This window comes from Pituophis catenifer, unplaced genomic scaffold (assembly GCF_029215685.1).
Source record: "Pituophis catenifer annectens isolate HBS135680 unplaced genomic scaffold, rPitCat1.0.hap2 SCAF_17, whole genome shotgun sequence".
Classification (NCBI taxonomy): domain Eukaryota; kingdom Metazoa; phylum Chordata; class Lepidosauria; order Squamata; family Colubridae; genus Pituophis; species Pituophis catenifer.
Genome location: NW_027256897.1, coordinates 8,558,222 through 8,580,765, shown reverse-complemented (window position 1 = coordinate 8,580,765; position 22,544 = coordinate 8,558,222). Strand labels below are relative to the sequence as shown.

Here is a 22,544-nt window from a genome sequence, read left to right as displayed (position 1 = left end):
AAACCGGATGCCGCTTCCTTTAAAAAAAAAAAAAAGTCGACGGACTTCCGGTCCGGCGCTTTCTGGCCCCGGCTGGGAAACCGGATCCCGGAGGGCCTTTGGTTCCACCTTGCAAACCTTGCTGTACGTTTTGACCCTGTTTAGATTTGGGTCGGCGGGGAAGCGCTGGAATTAAAAAGGAGTGGAGTGGGGGGGAAAGGTGAGTGGGGGGCTCCAGGACAGCCTTTTTTTTTTTTTTTTGCATGCTCTTGGATTCCTCTGGGAGGCCAATATTGTCCCTGTGGCTTTTGCCCAAGAAAGATTCCCTCCTCTGGGTCGTTCCCCAACCTGGCGCCCTCTGCAGAGATCCGCATCTCAAAATTCACTTGTCAACCTGGGAATTCAGCTCCCTTGCAAGGTAGGACGGGTGTTTGCAATCGGAGAAAAGCCACCCGTTGCCTGTGTTTACAATGCCCAGCATTCCCTCCTTCTTGGACTCATTGGGTGGGGCAGCTGATTTCCCCAGAAGGGGAGAAAAAGGGGAAAGGAGGAGAACAATGCCAGCTTTCCAAGATTAATGCATTTCCCCTCCCCACAAATATTCTATATATAGCTCACCTTCCCTGAAGCTTTCTGAGCAGAAAGAGACAGAGATTGCAGGATGCCATTGCCAACCTCTTGGCATCCATGCCAGAAATTACAGTGAAAAGCCGTCCCTCCCAAATATTACTTCAGCTTACATAGAGATGAGATTTCTTCCCCACCCCCACCCCCAACATCAGAAAAAAGTGATTTTTTTTCGATCACAGGATTGTGCTTGAGCTGATTGGGTGAGCAAAAGGCTTAAGCGTGCAACTGATTAAGGTCTAGTCAGTTTCAGGCCGGTTTGGTGTGATGGTTGAAAAGGAAATTATTATTATTAGTTCAATTTATATGCCGCCTTTCTCCGAAGACTCAGGGCGGCCAAATCCATTGCTTGGATGGAGGGGGGGAGGGGTGTATCGGACTGGACAAGTCTACCCTATGTAGTGTCAAACAGAAGGTGATTCGTGTGTGACCTTGTGTCATGCCAAGACGTGAACTTGCTGTGTGTAGATCTGAATCCTGAAACTCTGGGATTTTTTTAGAGAGCTGTTTCTTCAGACTGCCGTCATCCTGTCCTCAAAAACATCATTTCCTCTTCACCTCATTCTTGCTTTTCTGGTTGATCAGATAAGAGTCATCAGTGAGCTGTTGGACAGCATTACTTGGTCTGTTGTGTGGATGTTTGGGTGGTTTAGGGGTGGGGAATTTGGGTGGTTTAGGGGCGGGGTGTTTGGGGATGATTGTTGTGTGTTGGATTGTTGTGTGTTGAATGTCATACTGTGTATACACATACAATGACAATAAAGTTATTATTATTATTATTAGAGAGAACAGAGGTCACCGTCTAAGCAAGAAGACGTATGCAACAAAATTTCATTTTAATGTGTGCCAATTAGTGTACATTTAAAGTGACAATAAAGTTAGTCTAAGTCTAAGGAAGAGATCGGGAAAGAGAATTATTGGCTGTAAAGATCATTATATGCTCTTGGCCTCAAAGCAATCCCAAGTATAAACCCACTGTAAATATCTCCTTTTTGAAGAAAGCAGAGAACGGAGGCTGTGCGTCTTTTTCTGATGAGAAATTAAAATTTAAGAGTCTGCAGTTTATGACTTAAGGAAGCTAGTGGTTTGAAGTCATATGATTTGCTTCTTCCTGCTTATCATGGATTTTTTTTTCTTGTCTCTCCCCCCTCCCTCCGTTTCTTTATAATTTCAAGGGGCTTAAGGCCAAGTTGTCCTATCATTAAGCGTCTTCTTTGGGGCACAGCCAAAGAGAATGGCTTCCGAGGAATACAGACCCCTTTTGGAGACCCCTAACCCAGAGACGGAATTGAATGCTGCTGGAAGACCTTCTCAGTTGGAAATTTATTTGAGGTGTGTATGTATTCCTGATAAGGGACGCAGTGGCTCAGTGGCTAAGATGCTGAGATTGTCGATCGAAAGGTCGGCAGTTCAGCGGTTCGAATCCCTAGTGCCGCGTAATGGGGTGAGCTCCCGTGACTTGTCCCAGCTTCTGCCAACCTAGCAGTTCGAAAGCATGTAAAAAATGCAAGTAGAAAAAATAGGGACCACCTTTGGTGGGAAGGGAACAGCGTTCCATGCGCCTTTGGCGTTCAGTCATGCCAGCCACATGACCACAGAGACGTCTTCGGATAGCGCTGGCTCTTTGGCTTTGAAACGGAGATGAGCACCGCCCCCTAGAGGTCTAGCACATATATGCGAGGGGAGCCTTTACTTTTACCTTTATGGGCCAGTCCTGGAGGCTGGGGAAGGCCCGAATGAGGGCTCCGCGTCGGAGGCAGAGATGGGGCCAGGGTCATCAGGGAGTGATGTGCGGACTCTGGAGCCTCCAGAGGCTGACAACAGAGAGGCAGAGGAACAGGAGGAGCCTGTTCCTAGTGCATGTATGGGAAGAGCTGCCAGAAGGCAAGAGCAGCTAAAGCAAAAAGGACGACTCGGGAGTAAGGCCAGGAGATGATTGGCCCCTCCCCTAAGGCTTAAAAGACCAGCAATGGCTCTTGGCCTCGTTGCCGGAAAACAACGTTGATAGATTGGTTTCTTGTCTTGCTCAATTTATTTCTTGTCCAGTTTGACACCCCTGCCTTAGAAAAATCTCATTCCACAGCTCAGGTTAAATCATACAGCCCATTCGTATCCGTTGACTTAGGAACAAGTCATCCGGACTTGCCTGTGGATCCAGTGAGTCGCCTGCTCTCCAAAATCATAATCAAATGCAACCTAAACTCCTTTTACCAACAAAAGCCAGGGAAACATCGGCGTGCAAAGTCCTCGTCGCGCTTAACAAGCCACAGTTTTTAATGCTTCTTTTCCCCGGTAGATCAGTCCCTTTTTGGCCCAAACTGATATTTATCACCGATTTCTGTCATCCTCTCACAGCAAAGTCCAAAACCACAATCTCTACTTGGCAACCTTCGCCGCTGTTTTAGGACCGCTAAGTTTCGGCTTCGTCTTGGGTTACAGCTCGCCGGCTATCCCTAGTTTGAAGCGAAGCAACAATCCGGAACTAAGACTAGACGACACGCAAGCGTCATGGTTTGGGGTGAGTTGCCATGAGGACTTGTGGGCCGATCAGCCCCCCTTGAACCCGCCGTTTCATTTCCCCGCTTTTCTCATTTTTCTTCCCTTTCTTTTTGGCAGTCTGTGGTCACTCTGGGGGCCGCAGCTGGCGGGACACTCGGAGGATACGTGGTGGACAAAATTGGCCGGAAACTTAGCCTTATGCTCTGCGCGATACCGTATGTTTTTGGTTTCTTGATCATCGTCTCGGCCCAAAACATCTGGATGCTTTATCTGGGACGGCTGCTGTGTGGCTTGGCCAGTGGTGTCACATCTTTGGTAGTTCCGGTAAGGGCAGGGATGCTAGTCAGCAAGTTCTGACAGGTTCTAGAGAACCGGTAGCGGAAATTTTGAGTAGTTCGGAGAACCGGCAAATACCACGTCTGGCTGCCCCCAGAATGGGGTGGGAATGGAGATTTTGTAATATCCTTCCCCCAGGAGTGGGGAGGGAATGGGGATTTTGCAGTATCCTCCTCCTGGAGTGGGGAGGGAATGGGGATTTTGCAGTATCCTTCTCCTGGAGTGGGGAGGGAATGGAGATTTTGCAATATCCTTCTCCTGGAGTGGGGAGGTTATGGAGATTTTGCAGTATCCTTCTCCTGGAGTGGGGTGGGAATGGAGATTTTGCAATATCCTTCCCCTTCCCACCAAGCCACACCACACCTACCAAGCCATGCCCACAGAACCAGTAGTAAAAAATTTTGAATTTCACCACTGGGTAAGGGGCAGTCTTTTGGGTAAGGGTATCAGTCTTTTGCCAGTGTGATTTCCCCAGAGGATAAGAGGAAATTCCTACTGCTAAATTGGCAATAGCAGCCGAGAAGGTGCAAGGAAGCAGAAATCGTTCCTGCATCCGCCCGCTTGGATACAGGAATCGAGGAATTCTCAAAATAACCTAAGCTACCTCGTGCTGAGTTAAAGTCAACCGATCCTTGTCTTTGAAGGAGACATTTTTGTTCCTTCTCATTAAGGCAAGATGGGAGAATAGGAGGACTACCAGTTTTAATGGGAAGACGAGGGCGACAGTAAGATTCCATGAGCTTCCCTGGTCTTCTCTGTGAGAGCTTTGGAGGTTAATTTAACCTTTCTTGCATATGTCTTAGATATATATATCCGAAACGTCTCACTCCAAGATCCGAGGAGTCCTTGGCTCGTGCGTTCAGCTGATGGTGGTGACTGGCATCCTGGGAGCTTACCTAGCAGGTCACGTCCTGGCTTAAAATGCATGGTTAAATCCAGACTTGGACGGAGGGAGATGTTTTGTCCCATCTTCCCTGGAAGGAACTCTGAGGAAGGAAAGAGAAGGAAGGAAGGAAGGAAGAAAGGAAAAGAGAAAAAGAAAGAAAGAGAAAGGTGGGAAAGAGGAAGGAAGGAAGGGAAGGAAGGAAGGGAAAAGGAAAAATAAAGAGAAAAAGGAAATAAAGAAAAAAGAAAGGGATGAGGGAGGGAGGGGAGAAAGAGAGAGAAAGAAAAAGGAAAGAGGGAGGGAGGGAGGAAGAAAAAAAAGAAAAAAGGAAAGAAAAAAGAAAGGGAGGGAAGGGAGAAAGAAAAAGGAAGGAGGAAGGGAAAAAAAGGAAAAAGGAAAGAAAAAAGAAAGATAAGGGAGGGAGGGAGGGAAGGGAGAAAGAAAAAAGGAAAGGAAGGAAGGAGAAAGGAAGGAAGAAAAAGAAAGAAAAAAAGAAAGATAAGGGAGGGAAGGGAAAAAGAGAAGAAGGAGGGAGGAAGGAAGGAAGGAAGAAAAAGAAAGGAAAGAAAGAAAGAAAAAAGATAAGGGAGGGAGGTAAAGGAGAGAGAAAGAAAAAGGAGGGAAGGAAGGAAAAAAGGAAAGACAGAAAAAAAGAAAGAGATAAGGGAGGGAGGGGTGGAAGAAAGAGGAAGGAGGGAGGGAAGGAAAGAAGGAAGGAGATTGAAGGAAAAAAAGTGGATAACAGGACATCTCCTCTGTAATTTTCATCCTGAAAACGATAGATATCGCTAAGTTTTCACTGAAAATATAATGAACGAACAACAGGACAGTGATTTTAAAAAAGCTACCCTAGATAAAGACACATTTTGAACCTAGGACATCTCTCTTGGCACCTGTGCCACCTCTGAAGAGGACCCTGCTGGTCCTCCTGTGTCCCCCAAAGACCCCCTCCAGCAGTTCCAAGCCGTTGGATTAGATGTTCCTTGACGCCATCCCTTCCTTTCAAGCCCTCGGCGGCCCTAAGAACAGCTTTTCCTCGTCCCGTCCCGCAGGCATGACTCTGGAGTGGCGTTGGCTGGCGGTGTTGTGCTCCATCCCTCCCTGTTTCCTGCTGGGGCTCATGGCTTTCATGCCCGAAACCCCTCGCTTCCTGCTACGTCAGAATCGGCAGTCGGAAGCCATCGCGGCTTTGCAATTCCTGCGGGGCCCACTGGTGGATCACGAGTGGGAATGCCGGCAGATTGAAGCCAACGTCAACGAACAGGTGACAAAAGAATCCGCCAGGCAGTTCCGAGGTCGCCTCTTTATTTAAGCCTTCCTTTTTGTTTCACTTTTTTAAAAAAAATTATCGTGTTTCTCCGAAAATAAGACCGGGTCTTATATTAATTTTTGAGTCACAGGTAGTCCCAAAAACCTGTTTTATTGCAACAGCTGTGAATTCTGTTCATTCACAGATGAGACCCCAATAGTTGTAAAGAGTCCTTCGGGATAAGGCTGATAATCACCCACTTTTATCTCCCTTGACACGCTGCCAAAGACCTCATTGGCAAAGCCACACGGAGTCCCAAACAGAGCTTCGGACTTTAAACTGCACAGAATTAACAACGTTGCTTCCTGCAAAGGCCTATGTGCCTTTGCTTCTCTTTTAAGTCTTATGGGAAGGGCCAATCATCTCCAAGCCTTACTCCTGAGTCATCCCTTTTGTTTTAACTCTTCTTGCCTTCTGGCAGCTCTGCGCATGCGCGCACTGGGAACTGGCTTCCCCTGTTCCTCTGCCTCGATGAGGCCGCCAACGGACCACAACAGCCATGTACTTTTTTTCGGTGCCGTTGTGACTTTGAACGATCCCTAAATGAACTGTTCATAAGTCGAGGACTACCTGTCTGTCCCTTTGTAGCAAGAAATGAGCATCGCTGAGTTCAAGAACCCCTCCATCTACAAGCCGTTCCTGATTGGAGTGGCCATGATGTTCTTCCAGCAAGCATCCGGCATCAACGCCTTGATGTTTTATGCTGAAACGATCTTCGAAGACGCCAACTTTAAGGTGAGGAAATTAATTCTGGATCATTTCTCCTGGGCTACCCCGGCTGATTTCTTCCCCCACTGACTTTGCTTCTTGGAGATGGCAATCAAGTGAGCCTGGGACGCTACCACCTTAGTCAAGATAGGCACCACGTGGCCGTGAGGGTGGTGCCACCGTCGTAAGTGCGAGGAACGGTCGTAAGTCACCGTCAGTGCTGTTGTAGCTTTGAAGGGTTTTTAAGTTGAGTATCGGTCCTTTTCCTAAGAGATCCAAATTAAAGCTTCCTTCCGTGTTCTCTCTGCCTTCTAGAACAGCAGTGCTGCTACCGTCATCGTTGGCTCCATCCAAGTCATCTTCACAGCAATGGCCGCTCTCATTATCGATAAAACTGGACGAAAAATTCTTCTGATCATCTCAGGTAGGAAGAAAAGACCGGCTCCCTTTCCCCAAGTTTTGAGTCCCATCCCCACCCTCCCAAGAAATTAGGAATTAACCAGGGATAGGATTCAAAAACTTTAGCAACCGGTTCTCTGCCCAGTTGCTGGGTGGGCGTGGCCATGGTGGGCGTGGCCTACTCAGTCTCCTGCACCACAGCGGGGGGCGTTTTCACCCTCCCCAAGCTCTGGAGGCTTTCCTCAAACCTCCGGGAGGGCGAAAACTGCCTCCCTCAGGCTCCGGAGACCCTCCGGAGGCCAGAAACGGGCCCACTTCCGGAACCTCTGGGAGGCCTGTTTTTTGCCCTCCCCAGGCTCCGGAGGCTTTTCTTGAGCCTCTGAGAGGACAAAAATAGCCTCCCCAGGGCTCTGGAAGCCCTCCGGACGCCAGAAACACGTCCCGTTTTTCACCCTCCCAGAGCCTCCTCACAGACCCTACACTTATCTGGCATCTAAAACGGGCCGCGTGGAGACTCCTGGGAGGGGTGGGGTGAGGTGTGTGGGGTCAGCAAGTCCTTGCAACTACCGGTTTGGCGAACCAGAGGTAAAATTAGCACTGGCTGAATCCCACCCCACCCAGAAGGTTAACCTCCTGCTCTCTCTTTCTCTCCCGCTCTTGTCCCCAGGAGTGATCATGGCTGCCAGCGCAACGGTGTTTGGGATCTATTTTAGAATTACCGTCCCCAGCCCCAGCAATTCCTCCCATCTCCAGCTGCTGAACACCCCCCTTATGGAGGAAGGGCACCCCCTGGCCTGGTTAGCAGTGCTGAGCATGAGTTTCTTCATTATGGGTGAGTGAGGGTCTTGGAGAAGCGCTGGTTCTAGAAAAAAAAAAGAGGGAATCCCGTCATCTGGAATTGTTGGGTACGGGGTTGATCCCGGAACTTTTCGGTTCTCAGATGTTAACGATTTCTGAACTGTAACAGAATAACAGAGTTGGGAGGGACTTTGGAGGTCTTCTAGTCCAACCCCCTGCTCAGGCAGGAGATCCTATACCCATGATGGCGAATCTGTGGCACACGTGCCACAAATGGCACACAGCGCCCTCTCTGTGGGCACACGAGCCATTGCCCCAGTTCAGCTCCGCTGTGCATGTGTGCGCACCTCCTGCCAGCCAGCTGGTTGCCGGGACTCTGCCACGCATGTGCGAGGGCGGGGCGTGCATTGCATTTGGGGGGTTCAGGCACGCACACATTTATTCCCGTGTGCATGCGCGCACTTTAGGCACTCGGTCTGGAAAAGGTTCACCATCACGGTCCTATACCATTTCAGACAAATGGTCGTCCAATCTCCTCTTGAAAATCTCCAGTGATGGAGCACCCACAACTTCTGGTGGCAAGCTGTTCCACTGGTTGATTGTTCTCCCTGTTAGGAAATTTCTCCCGAGTTCCAGGTTGCTTCTCTCCTTGATTAGTTTCCATCCGTTGCTTCTTGTCCTGGTGCTTTGTAGAATAGGTTGACCCACCTCAATATAATGGATGCATTGAGAAGGACCTATCTGCTGATCTTTTCTAGATCGGGACTCGTTACGCACAGTCACTCATGCCCTCGTCACCTCTCGTCTGGACTATTGTAATGCTCTCTACATGGGGCTCCCCTTGAGGTGCACCCGGAGGCTCCAACTGGCGCAGAGTGCGGCCGCGCGGGTGGTTATGGGAGCAACATGGAGCTCCCATGTAACACCTCTCCTGCGCGAGCTGCACTGGCTCCCGGTGGTCTTCCGGGTGCGCTTCAAGGTTCTGGTTACCACCTTTAAAGCGCTCCATGGCTTAGGACCTGGTTACTTACGGGACCGCCTACTACCATTAACAGCCTCCCACCGACCAGTACGCTCCCACAGAGAGGGGCTCCTCCAGGTGCCGTCGGCCAAACAATGTTGGCTGTCGGCCCCTAGGGGGAGAGCCTTCTCTGTGGGGGCACCGACGATCTGGAATGAGCTCCCCCCAGAGATACGGAGGATTCCGGATCTGCGCACCTTCCACCGCGAGCTGAAGACGCTTTTATTTCATCAAGCTGGCCTCGCCTAAATCTTCTCCCTTCTAAGTGTAAATTTTAAATTTTTAATGTATTTTAAAATATGGGTATTTTAAATTATGGGTATTAATTCAGCCAAATTTATTTAATTCATTTTATTCGATTTTAAATTTTGTATATCTATGTGTTTTATTTTATGGCTGTGCACCGCCCTGAGTCCTTCGGGAGTAGGGCGGTATAGAAATTCAATAAAATAAAATAAAATAAATAAATAAAAATAAAATAAATCCAAGGGACTTCCCTTACACCATCACTCCATTGCTAAGTAGGGCTATCATGTTTCCATTGCCTGATCTAATTGACAATCTCATTTTGGCTCTTCTGCCACCCATAGGTTTTGCCTTGGGCTGGGGTCCCATCCCCTGGCTGGTGATGTCCGAAATATTCCCCCTCAGGGCCCGAGGAATCGCCAGCGGGGCCTGTGTCCTCACCAACTGGCTCATGGCTTTCCTGGTCACCAAGGAGTTCCATGACCTCATGGTAAGCAAGGGTGCTGGGTAGCATCTATAGGTACTTTTTTTTCTTTTTAGGTGGCCATCTATGAACTTCTCCCAATGGTGGTGCCCCGCCCATTGTCATTTCTCATAAAACGGCCGGCCGTCTAAATTTGGATTAAGAAATCAAATTAACGGAGCATTATCCCGATGTCAGTGCTTCAACGCTGGCATAGAGAGCAGAGGAGAGAGAGATAAGCTCTGAACTTTTGCCTGCTAAATCCCTTTGAAGTCGTGTCGTGGAAATGAAGGGGGAGGAGACATTCCTGGGAAATGACGAGACAAGAAGTCTGAAGAATGACTTGGAAGATAGCCGATGAGAAGCAGAGATTTGGGGATCGGAAAGGGAGGGATTGGGGGGCAAAAGGTCAGTCTTGTCCGCATCGAGTCATGATCCGGTGGCTGTGCTCAATTAAAGAAAAGATTTCCTTAAAGATTGGCAGTTTGGAAATTCATTTATTTTGAGATAGCATCGATGTCTGAAACCCAGGTGGCGCAGGTCAGGCCAGGCACTTACCTGCATTCCATGCTTTTTTTTTTTTTTTTTTAAATTTGATTTATATGCCGCCCTTCTCTGGAGACTCAGGGTGGCTTACAATGCGTTAAGCCTTGGTAGTACAGTGGTCTAAAGCACCCTGTTATTAAGACCAGCTGCCTGCAATTACTGCAGGTTCGAATCTCGCCAGGCTCAAGGTTGACTCAGCCTTCCATCCTTTCTAAGGTAGGTAAATTGAGGACCCAGTTTGTGGGGGCAATAAACTGACTTTGTATAAATATACAAAAAAGGATGAAGGCTATTGCTTAGCGCATTGTAACCCGCCCTGAGTCTCCGGAGAAGGGCGGCATATAAATCAAATTTAAAAAAAAAAATAGCCTTCATACTTTTGTATATTTTATACAAAGTCAGCTTATTGCCCCCACAATCCGGGTCCTCATTTTACCTACCTTAGAAAGGATGGAAGGCTGAGTCAACCTTGAGCCTGGTGAGACTTGAACTTGCAGTTAATTGCAGGCAGCTGGTGTTAATAACAGTGCTTTAGTCTGCTGCGCCACCAGGGCTCCTCAAAGTTGCCCCAAAGTTAACCCAACTTCCTCCTCCTTTTTGTCTAGGTTCTCCTAACCCCGTATGGGACCTTCTGGTTATTCTCCTCCACCTGTTTGCTCAACGTGATCTTCACCATCGTCTGCGTTCCCGAAACGAAAGGGAAAAGTCTAGAAGAGATAGAGGCGCATTTTCGCAGGCTGCGTTAGGAACCCCGGCGCACAATATTTTTTATTCCCCCCCCCCCTTCATCGTGGATTTCGCTCAATTGGTTGGCGAAGACGTTGGTTGGCGAGGCCAAAAAAGCCTTCCGTTCTTTTCATTTTCCGAGGAGATTGATCTGATGAAGATGGCATCACGGTTCGGGCCACTCTTTAACTCTCACCAAGACGGCACGAAAATGTCATTAATGAAAGCGGTGCTATTTTTTGTGATCTGCAGGGCCAGGGTGCTCAGATTCCCTAACGTAAATCTTTTTGCCTTTTGACATTTGAAACGAGGATGCTGTTTTGAGTGTGGCTTCAATAAAACGACTGTTAAAAACCACTACCGTAACTGAGCTGTTTGTACCTTTACGGAGTTTGGAAACGAGAGACGAGGGTGGTGTAACTTTCGCTACCTAAATAAACGGTCCTTAGATCCGTTGGGTAAAGGAATACAAAAAGCACGATTGGGAGAACGGAAAACTGTGTTCGATAGGCTGAAGGAAAGAAGGTAGAAAGAGGGATAAGATCTTTATTCTTTATCTTTATCTTTATTCAAATTTCTATACCGCCCTTCTCCTTTCGGACTCAGGGTGGTGAACAGCCAAAAAATAAAACATTTTATATACAAAAGTTAAAATAAATTTAAAATAATTAAATAAATTTGGCCCATTAATTTAAAACATTCCAATTAAAACCATATCAAAATTATTTAAAACCAATCATAAAATCAGGACAGCCCGGCTAACTGAAAAAAATAGGTTTTGAGAGCCCGACGAAAAGTCCGGAGGTCTGGGATTACTCGTATCTCTGGGGGTAGATTGTTCCAGAGGGTGGGTGCTACCACAGAGAAGGCTCTCCCCCTGGGGGTCGCCAGCCGACATTGCCTGGCCGACGGCACCCTGAGGAGGCCCTCTCTGTGGGAGCGAACTGGCCGGTGGGAGGCAATTGGTGGCAGGAGGCGGTCACGTAGATACCCCGGCCCTAAGCCATGGAGCGCTTTAAAGGTGATCACCAACATCTTGAAGCGCACCCGGAAGTCCACCGGGAGCCAATGTAGCTCGCGCAGGAGAGGAGTCACATGGGAGCGCCCCGTTGCTCCCATAATCCCCTGCGCGGCCGCATTCTGCACCAGTTGGAGCCTCCGGGTGCACCCCAAGCTCCGGCTGGGCGATTATCTGATGACGCGATAACAGCGGCAAAATAATTAGATTTTGCCGCTTTTATCGCCACTAGGTAGGTCTTAATATGAGACCTTACCAGTGTCAAGTCAGATTCGGATCGGCTGGCCCGATGGCATTTTTTTAAAAAAAACTGGAAAGGATGCCGCACAGAAAGAGGTTAAGATTTGCTCTGACTTGCCGTGGAATACAAATGCAGAATAGTCGACTGGATTTGAAGGAGGCGAATTCCAGTTGCATTGCTGGTCAGCATGTTTTGTGGGGGGGGGGGGGGAACAGCCTGTCTCTCGGAACGGTGGGTGCTCCATCGCTGGAGATTTTCAAGAAAAGATTGGGCAAACTACTTGTCCAGGAGTGCGTATGGTGGTCTGGCTGGGTTGATCTTGATCTGAAATCCATAAAAGCAACATGGATGTCGGAGAGAGAAGGGCCGAGCGAGGGGGAGGCGTCAAGCAGGGAATTAGCCTGGAATCCCTATGTCGGCACAAGAGGGTGAAGTCTGACCCCTCCGTTGTTGAATGCTGTTGAACCTCATTTAGTCTTATCTAGGTGCAGTCTGTCCTGATCTAGGCTTCCCAAGAGCATAAAACAGACTCCTTGTCCTAATAAAACCCCCTTTTTATTAAGTTACTGTGAATTCCTCTCATTCAAATCCAGCAAAGTCCTTTAAGGGAGAATTTACAATCACAGACCTTATCTGGCTTGGAGAGCTGCCAGGCCGATATCTTCAAAACTTGGCAAGGAGTCACGAACCAATTAAGCGAACTAATTGTCTCCTGCAAACTCCACTCCCCTTTCGCTCTCATTCATTCATTCATTCATTCATTCATTCAATTAATTAATTTATTATTCATATTTCTAAGCTGCCCACTCTCCGAGGACTCTGGGCGGCTTACACCAAAGGCAGTATACTAAATAGCATATTGCCCCCCAACAATGTGGGTCCTCATTTTACCCACCTCGGAAGGATGGAAGGCTGAGTCAACCTTGAGCCGGTGAGATTTGATCCGCTGATCTGCTGAACTAGCAGTCAGCTGAAGTAGCTGCAGTACTGCACCCTAACCACTGCGCCACCTCGGCTCTATACTATTCCCTCTGGGAGGGGCCATCCACCATCCACCTGTGGCTTTACTCCCGAATGTTCCTTAGCTGTTCCCTTCTCCTGGCAGCTCTGCACATGCACATACTGGGAACAGGCTTCAGCTGTTTGTCTGCCTCACTGATGTCCGACTCCGAAGGCAGCTGACAACTGTCGGACAGCCCTGGCTCCCTCTCTGCCTCCGACGCAAAGCCTTCATCAGAGCCTTCCCCGGACTCCAGGACTGGCCCATGTTCCTCCCCAACCTCCTCACTGTCTGAGTCTGCCACCAGCTCCACTGGCTGCTGGTGGGCCACAACAGTCAGAAGATTCCTGTGTGTTAGGCTCAAGCAATAAAAACAAAGCACTTCCTTCTGTGTACTGTTCATTTCCTGTTCGATAATCTGTTCTCCTCTGTTCGATATTCACAAGTCCAGGGAGAAGCGAGAACAGTTCCAAGGTGCTCGTAAATTACAAGCACGCTCCAGGGGGAAGAAACCAACGATAAAACTGCATTATCAAATGTCATAAATATTTATTACATATCAAGGAAGGAAAAAAAAAAATACCCCAACAGTTGATTTTTACAGCTGTGAAAGTCTATGGAACTTTCAGAACAAATGTTTGCCATTATATTCAAAGTATGATTCTCGCGCGCGCTCGCTCTCTCTGTTTTTTCTTTTTTTACAAGCTTTGAAAACACACACAGGAAAAAAAAAAGAGAGGAAAATAATACATTATTTACTTGTAGCATTGAAAAAACAATGGCCAATACAATTAAGTTTAAGACACTTGGTGGTATAATTTAAACTTTTGAGACTCACAAGAGGATAAGCCACAGGCTGACAGCACAGAATCATTGAGAAGTACAAAATCCTAGTTAAGAGTTAACAGTCAAAAGGGGCACAATCCAGCAACAAAGTTAGGTGTGAGTAAAGCCATGATCCGAGAGGCATCGAGAAGGGGTTGTGGTGGTGGTGGGGTGCTTAAGCCCAAAAAGATTTCAGGTGATTTTTATTCTCTGATCGACCCATGGAGCATGGCGTGGTGAAGAGGCCATTCCAAGCCCACTTTTAACTTGCATCAAAAGTGAGAGGTTTTGGGTTTTTTTTTTAATTTTTGAAATAAATAATTATTTTTTGAAAAAGGCAACCGGGTTGGTATTTTGAGGGGAGGGGGAGGAAAAAGAGGTTTCACTTCCTATCCTGGGAGCTTCATCAGTTCTATTGGACGGTGTGGGAGATGGAAGGACAGCTGAGATAATTGGTGGAGGGGAACGGTAGGTTCTGACAGGATGGTGGTGGTGTGGTCCGCCGGCAGCCTGCCGAGCTGGCAGCAGAGTCGGAGTGTGAGCCAGTCCTGAAGAAGGCTCGGACGAGGGCTCTGCGTCAGAGGCAGAGATGGGGCCAGGGCCATCTGGGAGTTATGTGCGGCCTCCAGAGTCAGACACCAGAGAGGCAGAGGTACAGGGGGAGCCTGTTCCTAGAGCTGCCAGACGGCAAGAAGAGTTAAAACAAAAGGGACAACTCGGAGGTAAGGCTTGGAGATGATTGGCCCCTCCCATAAGACATAAAGGAAGAGCAAAGGCACGTGGGCCTTTGCAGGAAGCAACGTTGTGGATGGTGTCGGTTTGTCCTTTGAAGCTTCGTTTTTGACTCTTGTGTTACCGTGTGGCCTTGCCAAGATAATTGCCAATTAGGTCCTCGGCAGCATGTCAAAGAAGATAAAGGTGGGTGTTTACCAGCCTTATCCGAAGGACTGTGGCAGACTTCTGTTGGACTATTTATAAACTCTTGGTGATTCAACATGTGCTGTGAATGAAAGGAATTCACAGCCCTTAAAATAAAAAAAGGGGCTTTTTGGGACTAATTGTGTGCTTTTCACTCTATCAGGAAGCCTAGGTCAGAACAGGTGGTGAGGGAAGGTGAGAATGGAAAAGTTGTGTTTTCTTTGTAGTTGACTTTGGGCCAGTTTCTCTCAACCTTGGGAAGAAAAGAGGCGAGTTCTGAAATCTTGCCGAGAAAACTGCCAGGACTTCTCCAGGCAGTTTCCAGGAGTCAAGATTGAACTCAAAGGCACAACAAACAAACAACATTAAAGACAGCAAAGTGGAGTTGAAAATTGTGAGGTTGTTGGGCGTTCTCCGAGCCTTGTTGTTTTCTTGTAGACTTTTCATTACCCAGATAGGTAACACCATCAGTGCTAGAAGGGAGCAGGAGGAGGACTGTGCGGTCTTTGATGCTCTCTGAGTTTGGTTGTTTTCTTGCAGACATTTCATTACCCAGATAGGTAACACCATCAGTGCTAGAAAGGAGCAGGAGGAGGACTGTGCGGTCTTTGATGCTCTCTGAGTTTGGTTGTTTTCTTGCAGACGTTTCATTACCCAGATAGGTAACACCATCAGTGCTAGAAGGGAGGGGATTTGTTCATTTTATATACAGTTGTCTTCTCCCTTCTAGCACTGATGATGTTACCTAGCTGGGTCATGAAACGTCTGCAAGAAAACAAGCAAGCTCAGAGAGCACCAAGGACCCCGCAGTTGTCCTCTTCCTCCCTCTTTCCCTCTAGCACTGATGATGTTATCTAGCTGGGTCATGAAACGTCTGCAAGAAAACAACCAAGCTCAGAGAGCACCAGGGATTCCACAGTTCAATCCCGAGCTACAAATCGAGCAGAGAGGATTGGGGGAGAGGATCGGTAACAACTCTCGAGAGCCGTTGTGGTTACTTGGGAGTTTTATTTGTGACCTCAAGGTCATCTCAGACCAGTTGCCTGCAAAGAAAGCACAATTTTCCCCCCGTCAACTCATCTCAACAGTCAAAAACTGCCCTTCCATCTCCCACACCGTGCAATAGAACGGATGAAGCTCCCAGGGTGGGAAGCGAAACCTCTTCTTTCTCCTCAGGGAGGGGGAAAAAATCCACCCAGTGGCCTTTTCAAAAAAAAAAGTTTTAAAACATCACTTCTGATCCAATTGCGATGTGGTTGAAATGAGAATCTTCACCGCCACTTTTAACTTGCAATTTCTAAATCGTCCGGCATGGGATCCATCTTCGATGAAATCAACCAGAGTTGAGTGGTGTTAGCAACAGCTGGCCCTGGAAAGGGGCTGCCACTTTTACTCATCAGTAAATCACAAGAGTGAGATTTCAGCGTCGTAGATTTAAGGGGATTTAAGCGGTAAACGTCACCTCGATTTCTCCCATTCCTTCCTGCCAATAGATCAGTTGTGTCCCCACCACCACCGATTCTTCTTCTAAGGCGCTTGGACCATCCAAACGTGATTTTACACCCATAACTAGATCACCAAATCAGAGGTGGAAGCTACATCGTGCTTGGAAGCAAGAATGGGGAGATGTGGGCGGGGGGGGGAAAGGTGGAACGGAGGTGGCCGAATCTGCCTTCCTTCTCCATCTGGAGACTAAGGGGGCACAGGGGGAGTCACACCTAACTCGTGCCGGATGATGCTGGAGGGCGCTCTTTGGAAAAAAAAGAGAGGACAGGAAAACAAGCGACCAGTGTCGACGACAAACGGATTTGTACACGCATCAGCTTCTGTCCAGCGAGAGGAGTTATTCCGTAAATGTTAGCAAGTTCATCCTTGCCGAAAGCACCCACTCTCTCTCCCACCTCCAATGTAGATGATGGAGGAGGAGGAGGAGGAAGAGGAGGAGGAAGAGGAGAAGGAAAAGAGGGGAGAGGGGAAGATGGAGGAGGAAGGAGCGGAAGAAAGGAGAAAAGGGAAGAATGAAGAAGAAAAGGAGGAGAAGGAATGGAGAAAGAAGAAGGAAGGAATGGAGAAAGAAGAAGGAAGGAATGGAGGAGGAGGAGGAGGAGGGAAGAAACAAGGAGGAATGGAGAAAGAGGAAGGAAGGAGGAGGAGGAATGGAGAAGGAGGACAAGGGAAGAAAGGAGAAGAAGGAAGAGAAAGGAGGAGGAGGAAGAGGGAAGAAATGAGGACTGGAGAAGGAGGAGGAGGAGAAGGGAAGAAAGGAGAAGAAAGAGAGGAGGAGAAGGGAAGAAAGGAGAAGGAGGAGAAAGAGGAGAAAGGAAGGAAGGAGAAGAAAGAGAGGAGGAGGAGGAAAAGAAGGAGGAGAAAGAGAAGGAGGAGAAGGGAAGAAATGAGAAATGGAGAAGGCAGAGGAGGAGGAGAAGGGAAGAAAGGAGAAGGAGGGATGGAGGAGGAGGAGGGATGGAGAAGGAAAGAAAGGAGGAGGAAGAGTTCTTCCTCTGGAGACATCAGGATACCTCAGGGAAAACATGGAAAAATTTAAGACACCAAGTCAAATGGCACAAACAGAACAGAACGTGCAAAGCCGACCGCAGCAGATCAGTATGTAATAATGTTAAACGCTACAATTGTGGCTGCGATCTTGGAAAAGAGGCAAAACGTTTTGCTACGTTTTCTGAGCAAAGGTGGTTCGTTTTGCTAGGTCCCGTTTCCTTCTTCTTCTTCTTCTTCTTTTTATTTATTTGCAACAGCGGAAGGTCTTACCGGGCAGGGGAAAAAAACGCTGCTCGGCCTTTCCGGTTCGAGAGGAAGACAGAAACAAACAAACAAACAAAACCCCGACAGATCGGTCTCCTTCCGTCTCTTACGACTACCACACCCAGCATCCCCAACCAGCATGAGACGGTGCTGAAAGGGGAGTACGGTAACTCGTACCAGGTGCCAGGCCGGAGAAGGTTAACCTGGTTTCGTTGTTTCGAGAGTAAGACCGTGTGTCGGGAAGCAAAGTGGGAAAGTAGCCAATGGGTATAGTAAATTCTACAACCCCTTAAGTTTAAGTCGTAAGGAAAAATGTTCTTGTGAGCCAGAAGACTCCGCTGATCGACCCTTTGCCTCAACCCACTACCCACCACCACCCTGATTGCACATTCTTTCAGTAACGGAGATAGGAGCGATGAATAACCGTCACCTACAATTTGTAAACGCAGCTCCGGGCCCAGCAGAAAACCTTGCCTGGCATATAAAGAAATCAATATCAGCACTGAATCAAGGAGAAACCCCCTCCCCGTGGATTTTAATCCCGGTCTCCTTTTGGCAGGAAAACCTGGTTGTCCGTATTTTTTTTGTGGCTGGGTAAGCAAAGACTACAATGTTTCACCTAAGAGGCAGTTGCGGCATTCAGCCGCTATCGGGAGAACCGGTAGCAGCGGCGGCTGCGGGAGGCTCCGTCCACCCGCCCGGATGTCATCACGTCCTGTTTTTGTGACGCTCTGCGCATGTGCGAAAGGCCCTGTGCATGCGAGGAGGCGTCGCGTGCGCTCACATTTGCGAACCGGTAGCAAACGTTAAGCGAATACCACTTCTGCTAAGAGGCTTCGTCCGCCAAACCACGGCGAAAAGAGTTGCCCACGTGAATGAAAAATCAGAATTAACCATGGCTGGGAGCATATTAGATAAGAGTCATGGCCTTTTGGTGGAAAAAAAAAAGTCGAAATTTAAGCAGTTTTCCTTCGCTGTGTTTGGTTTCTGTGATTTCCAAAATTGCCTTTGGAGTGGGGGAGTGGGAGAGGAAACCCCGATACTGGATGGATGAATTTCTACTATCACCACAATTTCAAAAGGGGTGACACACCCATCACACAAATACAGCACCGTTTTTCACCATGAAAATGGTAAGGGGTGGAAGATTTAGCAGGATTTCCCGGTTCATTGGGGGCCACTTTTTTTTTTCAATGGAGAGACTCCGCTTCAAGGCAACATTTGAATTAGGGACGTCACAAGAGTGTCTCTGATTTGGTTTTTTTTGGAAGCGGTAAAAAAGCAAATTTGGCAAATTTGCGGTCAGGTGCCGAGCATCAGCGACAGAGACCCAGTTGGGGTCATAAGGTAAGGCATCAGGCTAGAAAACCAGGAGGCCGGGAGTTCTAGACTGCCTTAGACGCAAAGCCAACGGGGTGACTTTGGGCTCTCTCAGCCCTGGGAAGAAAGGGGCAAACCAGTCCTGAGCAGGGGTGGGTTCTACTTATCTTTACTACTGGTTCACAACGGGGCCCGTGCGCGCGCTTCTGCATGCGCGCAGAAGCGTCCAGATGACGTCAGGGTCGGTTGGCAGAGTCTCCCGCCGGTTTTACTACCGGTTCTATAGAACCGGTCCGAACCGGGGGCAACCCACCACTGGCTCTGACATTTTGCCGAGAAAACTGCCAGGATTTCTCCAGGCAGTTTCCAGGAGTCAAGACCGATTCAAAGGCACAAAAAAAAAAAAAAGAGAAACAAAATTGAAGACAGCAAAAGATGAGTTGACATTGTGAGGTCTTCGGTGTTTTTCCGAGCTTGTTTGTTTTCTCGCGGACGTTTCATTAATCCAGTTTGGTAACATCATCAGTGCTTAGAAGGGGGTGGAGGTTTGCCCTAATGATGTTACCTAGGTGGGTAACGAAACGTCTGCGAGAAAACCACCAAGCTCAGAGAGCGCCAAGGATCCCTCATTTCAACCCTGAGCTACAAATCTAACTTTTGTAAAAAGTTGAAATGGTTATAACAGTGTTTCAAAGCCAGCTGACATGTCCTATGTGTGCATTTGAATCTTCTTAACCTACCCTGCCTGGAAGATCTCTGATTGTACAATTGTCGCGGGTGCCACAATCCTCGAGCAGAAGAGAAACATACCTCTCAGCAAAATGGGAGTGATAGGTAAGAATTACTCGGCTAATTTACAACAAGCGTCCTCCTGCCAACACACCCTCCCCACCGGCGAGATTTTTTGCAGCAGCAATATTACACCCTGCTTTTCCCAAAATAAAAAAATAAAATAAAAATGCTCTTTTGGGATCAAAGAATGGAGGGGGGGGCGGGGAAAGAGGATAATTTTCATCCCAAAAGCCACCGAGTCTATTTCTGCCCAAATCTTGGCAGCCCTACAGAGCTCGTGTGCCCTTCCTTCTGCTGTCCCTTCATCCCAGCTTCTTTCCCTCTGGGACTTTTTGTGAAGGTCGGGCCCCTTTTTTCCAAGAGGGGCTGTATTCCAACTCCCATCATCCCCGGCTGGCTCCTTCAGCCAAGGGGAAAACGGTGCACGTGGTTGAGCACCACCGATCTGCAGGGCGGTTAGAAATTAGAATCTGTTTGGAACGCGATGGGTAGTTTCGAATTTCGTTGTGCGCTGGTCCTTGCCTTGCCGACTGGCTGTTTTTGTGAGACGTGGGGACATGGGCCGCTGTATCCTCAGGAAAGGAAGATCTGCATCGATCAGCTGGTGGCTTGACGGATGCTTCCTTATCCCATCGTATTTCTTGGAAGGTATCCCTGCAAACCCAACCCAATGCTTCTCTTCTATTAAATCTAGAAATTCGGCAGCTCGTTTCCCACCAGCCATGGGTGCGAAGTTTTATCTACCAGAGGCCTGGGCCCCCCCTGGGAAGAGTGGGGCAGGCAAAACAGTCCAAAGGGTTTGTTCTATAGAACCATCCCGCCCGAGATGGATTTTAAGTGCTCTGTTCAACGAGCAAAAAACATAAGGCAATCGGGCGAAGGCCCAGAGGGGCTCGATCATGGAACCTTGGTGGGTAAAAAGAGGTAGGAGATCGAAGACGGAGTGGAGGATCCACCGGGAAGGGTTGCAAAGTAGAGATCATCACCCCCAGAGGTGGGGATCCCTTCCTAGACCTGCCTCGTTCCAATCTCAGAATAGACGTTGCAAGGAAGGAGGGAAGGAAGGAAGGAATCTGACAAACTGATGAGACTCTAGAAAGAGTGCAGAGAAGAGCAACCAAGATGATGAGGGGACTGGAGGCTAAAACGTATAAAGAACTGGATATGTCTAGTTTAATGAAAAGAAGGACTAGGGGAGACATGATAGCAGTCTTCCAATATCTAAGGAGCTGCCACAAAGAGGAGGGGGACAACCTAATCTCCAAAGCACCTGAAGGCAGGACAAGAAGCAATGGATGGACACTTAACCAAGGAGACACGCAACCTAGAACTAAGGAGAAAATTCCTGACAGTGAGAACAATGAATCAGTGGAACAACTTGCCTTCAGAAGTTGTGAATGTCCCAACACTGGAAGTTTTAAAGAAGAGACTGGACAACCGTTTTGTCTGAAGTGGTGTAGGGCTTCCTGCCTGAGAAAGAGGGTTGGACTAGAAGACCTTCGAGGCCCCTTCCAACTCTTGTTATTCTGTATTCTGTTCTGTATTCGGACATTCATGAAAGCTAAGACAATGATCCGGTTCTAAAATGAAAAAATAAAATAAAATAAATAAAATTGACATCCTGCCGTCTTCTGTAGTCAAAAGCGGACCGTTTGATTCTTGGAAGGGCGTCGTTACTTGGACGTATTGCTTGGTCTGCCGATCGGAAGTGAGGGGGCAATAAATAAATAAATAAATACACATAAATAAACTAGCAGGGCGGGATTATTCGTGCGAGGGAGGACAAATCAGAGTCAACTTGGCGGCAAGGAAATAATGGCATCAGAGCAGGGGTCAGCCATCAGGTGCCAGTTTTTCTCTCATGGGCCAAGGTTACTTGTCCCTTCAGACGGAGATCCGGTTTCTACGGGCGTCTGAACCAAAAGTGCTTTTCCGAAAGGCAACTGGACTTTCTTGTTGGGGGTTTTTTTCCCCCCTTCCTTGAAGACGTTTCACTTCTCATCCGAGAAGCTTCTTCGGTTCTAGCTGAATGGCGGGGAATGGAAGGATTTCTATTCATTTGCAGTCCTCTGGTCGTTAGCGCTCTTTCTGAGAGTCACGGAAGTTTTTCCAAGGAAAAAAATCCAGAAAAAGTCCAGTTGCCTTTTGGAAAAAGGGACAACCATGACCTGGATGATTGAGAATCTCCATAGACAAGGGTGTCTGAACCAACCTCAGGTCAGAAACTTATCCAATGTGAGGAAGGGCCAAGGAGATGGGTTAGGGCACGTGGAAATGTCGCTGAGATTAAAGGTGGCTTTGAGAGGGATTTCCCTCCCAAGAGACGAGTCAGGGGACGTTTCTGGTGCCACCTTGCCTCTGGTTAAAACAGGGTTGCCAACTTTTTTGAAAAACCCAAAGCTCAACAGAGGTTGGAAGTAGCTTCACATGTCCATACCCCGGAGATAAAGTATCTCTTCCAAGGTTTCCTTGTCTCTCTTGAAAAAGCTCAATCGGTTACTGGATCCCAGCGGTCACCTTCAAGTTTTAAACTCTTCGGCCAATCAATTCACGACCGCTAGGAAAAGTCACTCATCCAAAGCCTGCACGACTTTCAGATTGCAGTATTTTTCGAAGATGCCCGGGGATAAAGAAACAGCTGTATTGCTCTATCTAACCTTGTCTTTCTACTTGGCAGAAATTGGGGGGAATCTAGAGAGACACTTATCCGCGAATCAAAATGAGGCGGGAAGGGGAAGAACAGATGTTCAGCTTAAGGAAGCTCTCGTCTACCTATCTGTTGTAACAGAAGAGGAAAAGCTTATGGTTTAATGGAACTGCAAGAGGTTTTTTGTTTTTTTTTGCAATGGATCAGGTTCCTTGACAAGATTTTTTTCCCTAAGTAGAAGCAACCATCGTTAAGCGGACAGGACTTATATATTTGGGGTGGGGAGTTAAAACTGTAGGCGCTCCACCACTGGAGGATTTCAAAGAAGAGATTGGGCGACCGTTTGTCTAAAAATGGGATAGGCTCTTCTGCTTGAACAGACGGTTGGACTAGAAGACCTCCAAGGTCCCTTCCAACTCTGTGATTCTGCCACACCTTTTTAAATTAAAGAATTACAGATTTCTTCCCACCCACCCCCTT

The 22,544-nt window shown here is 47.9% G+C and overlaps 1 protein-coding gene across 2 annotated transcripts; it reads left to right on the top strand.

Moving 5' to 3' along the window:
• The first annotated feature begins 88 nt into the window (after positions 1 to 88).
• Positions 89 to 10,882, top strand: SLC2A8 (solute carrier family 2 member 8). Of its 2 annotated transcripts, XM_070955607.1 has the most exons (11): positions 89 to 123; positions 1,782 to 1,938; positions 2,962 to 3,124; positions 3,223 to 3,429; positions 4,245 to 4,344; positions 5,380 to 5,591; positions 6,225 to 6,371; positions 6,660 to 6,768; positions 7,411 to 7,575; positions 9,153 to 9,298; positions 10,423 to 10,882. In XM_070955607.1, exons 2-11 carry the CDS (start codon positions 1,841 to 1,843, stop codon positions 10,561 to 10,563), a joined length of 1,488 nt encoding a protein of 495 aa, XP_070811708.1. In that variant the 5' UTR covers positions 89 to 123; positions 1,782 to 1,840; the 3' UTR covers positions 10,564 to 10,882. The 2 variants fall into 2 exon arrangements, with proteins under 2 accessions (XP_070811708.1, XP_070811707.1); XM_070955606.1 differs by lacking the exons at positions 89 to 123; positions 1,782 to 1,938; positions 2,962 to 3,124; positions 4,245 to 4,344 and having other exon boundaries at positions 3,383 to 3,429.
• Positions 10,883 to 22,544: the final 11,662 nt, after the last annotated feature.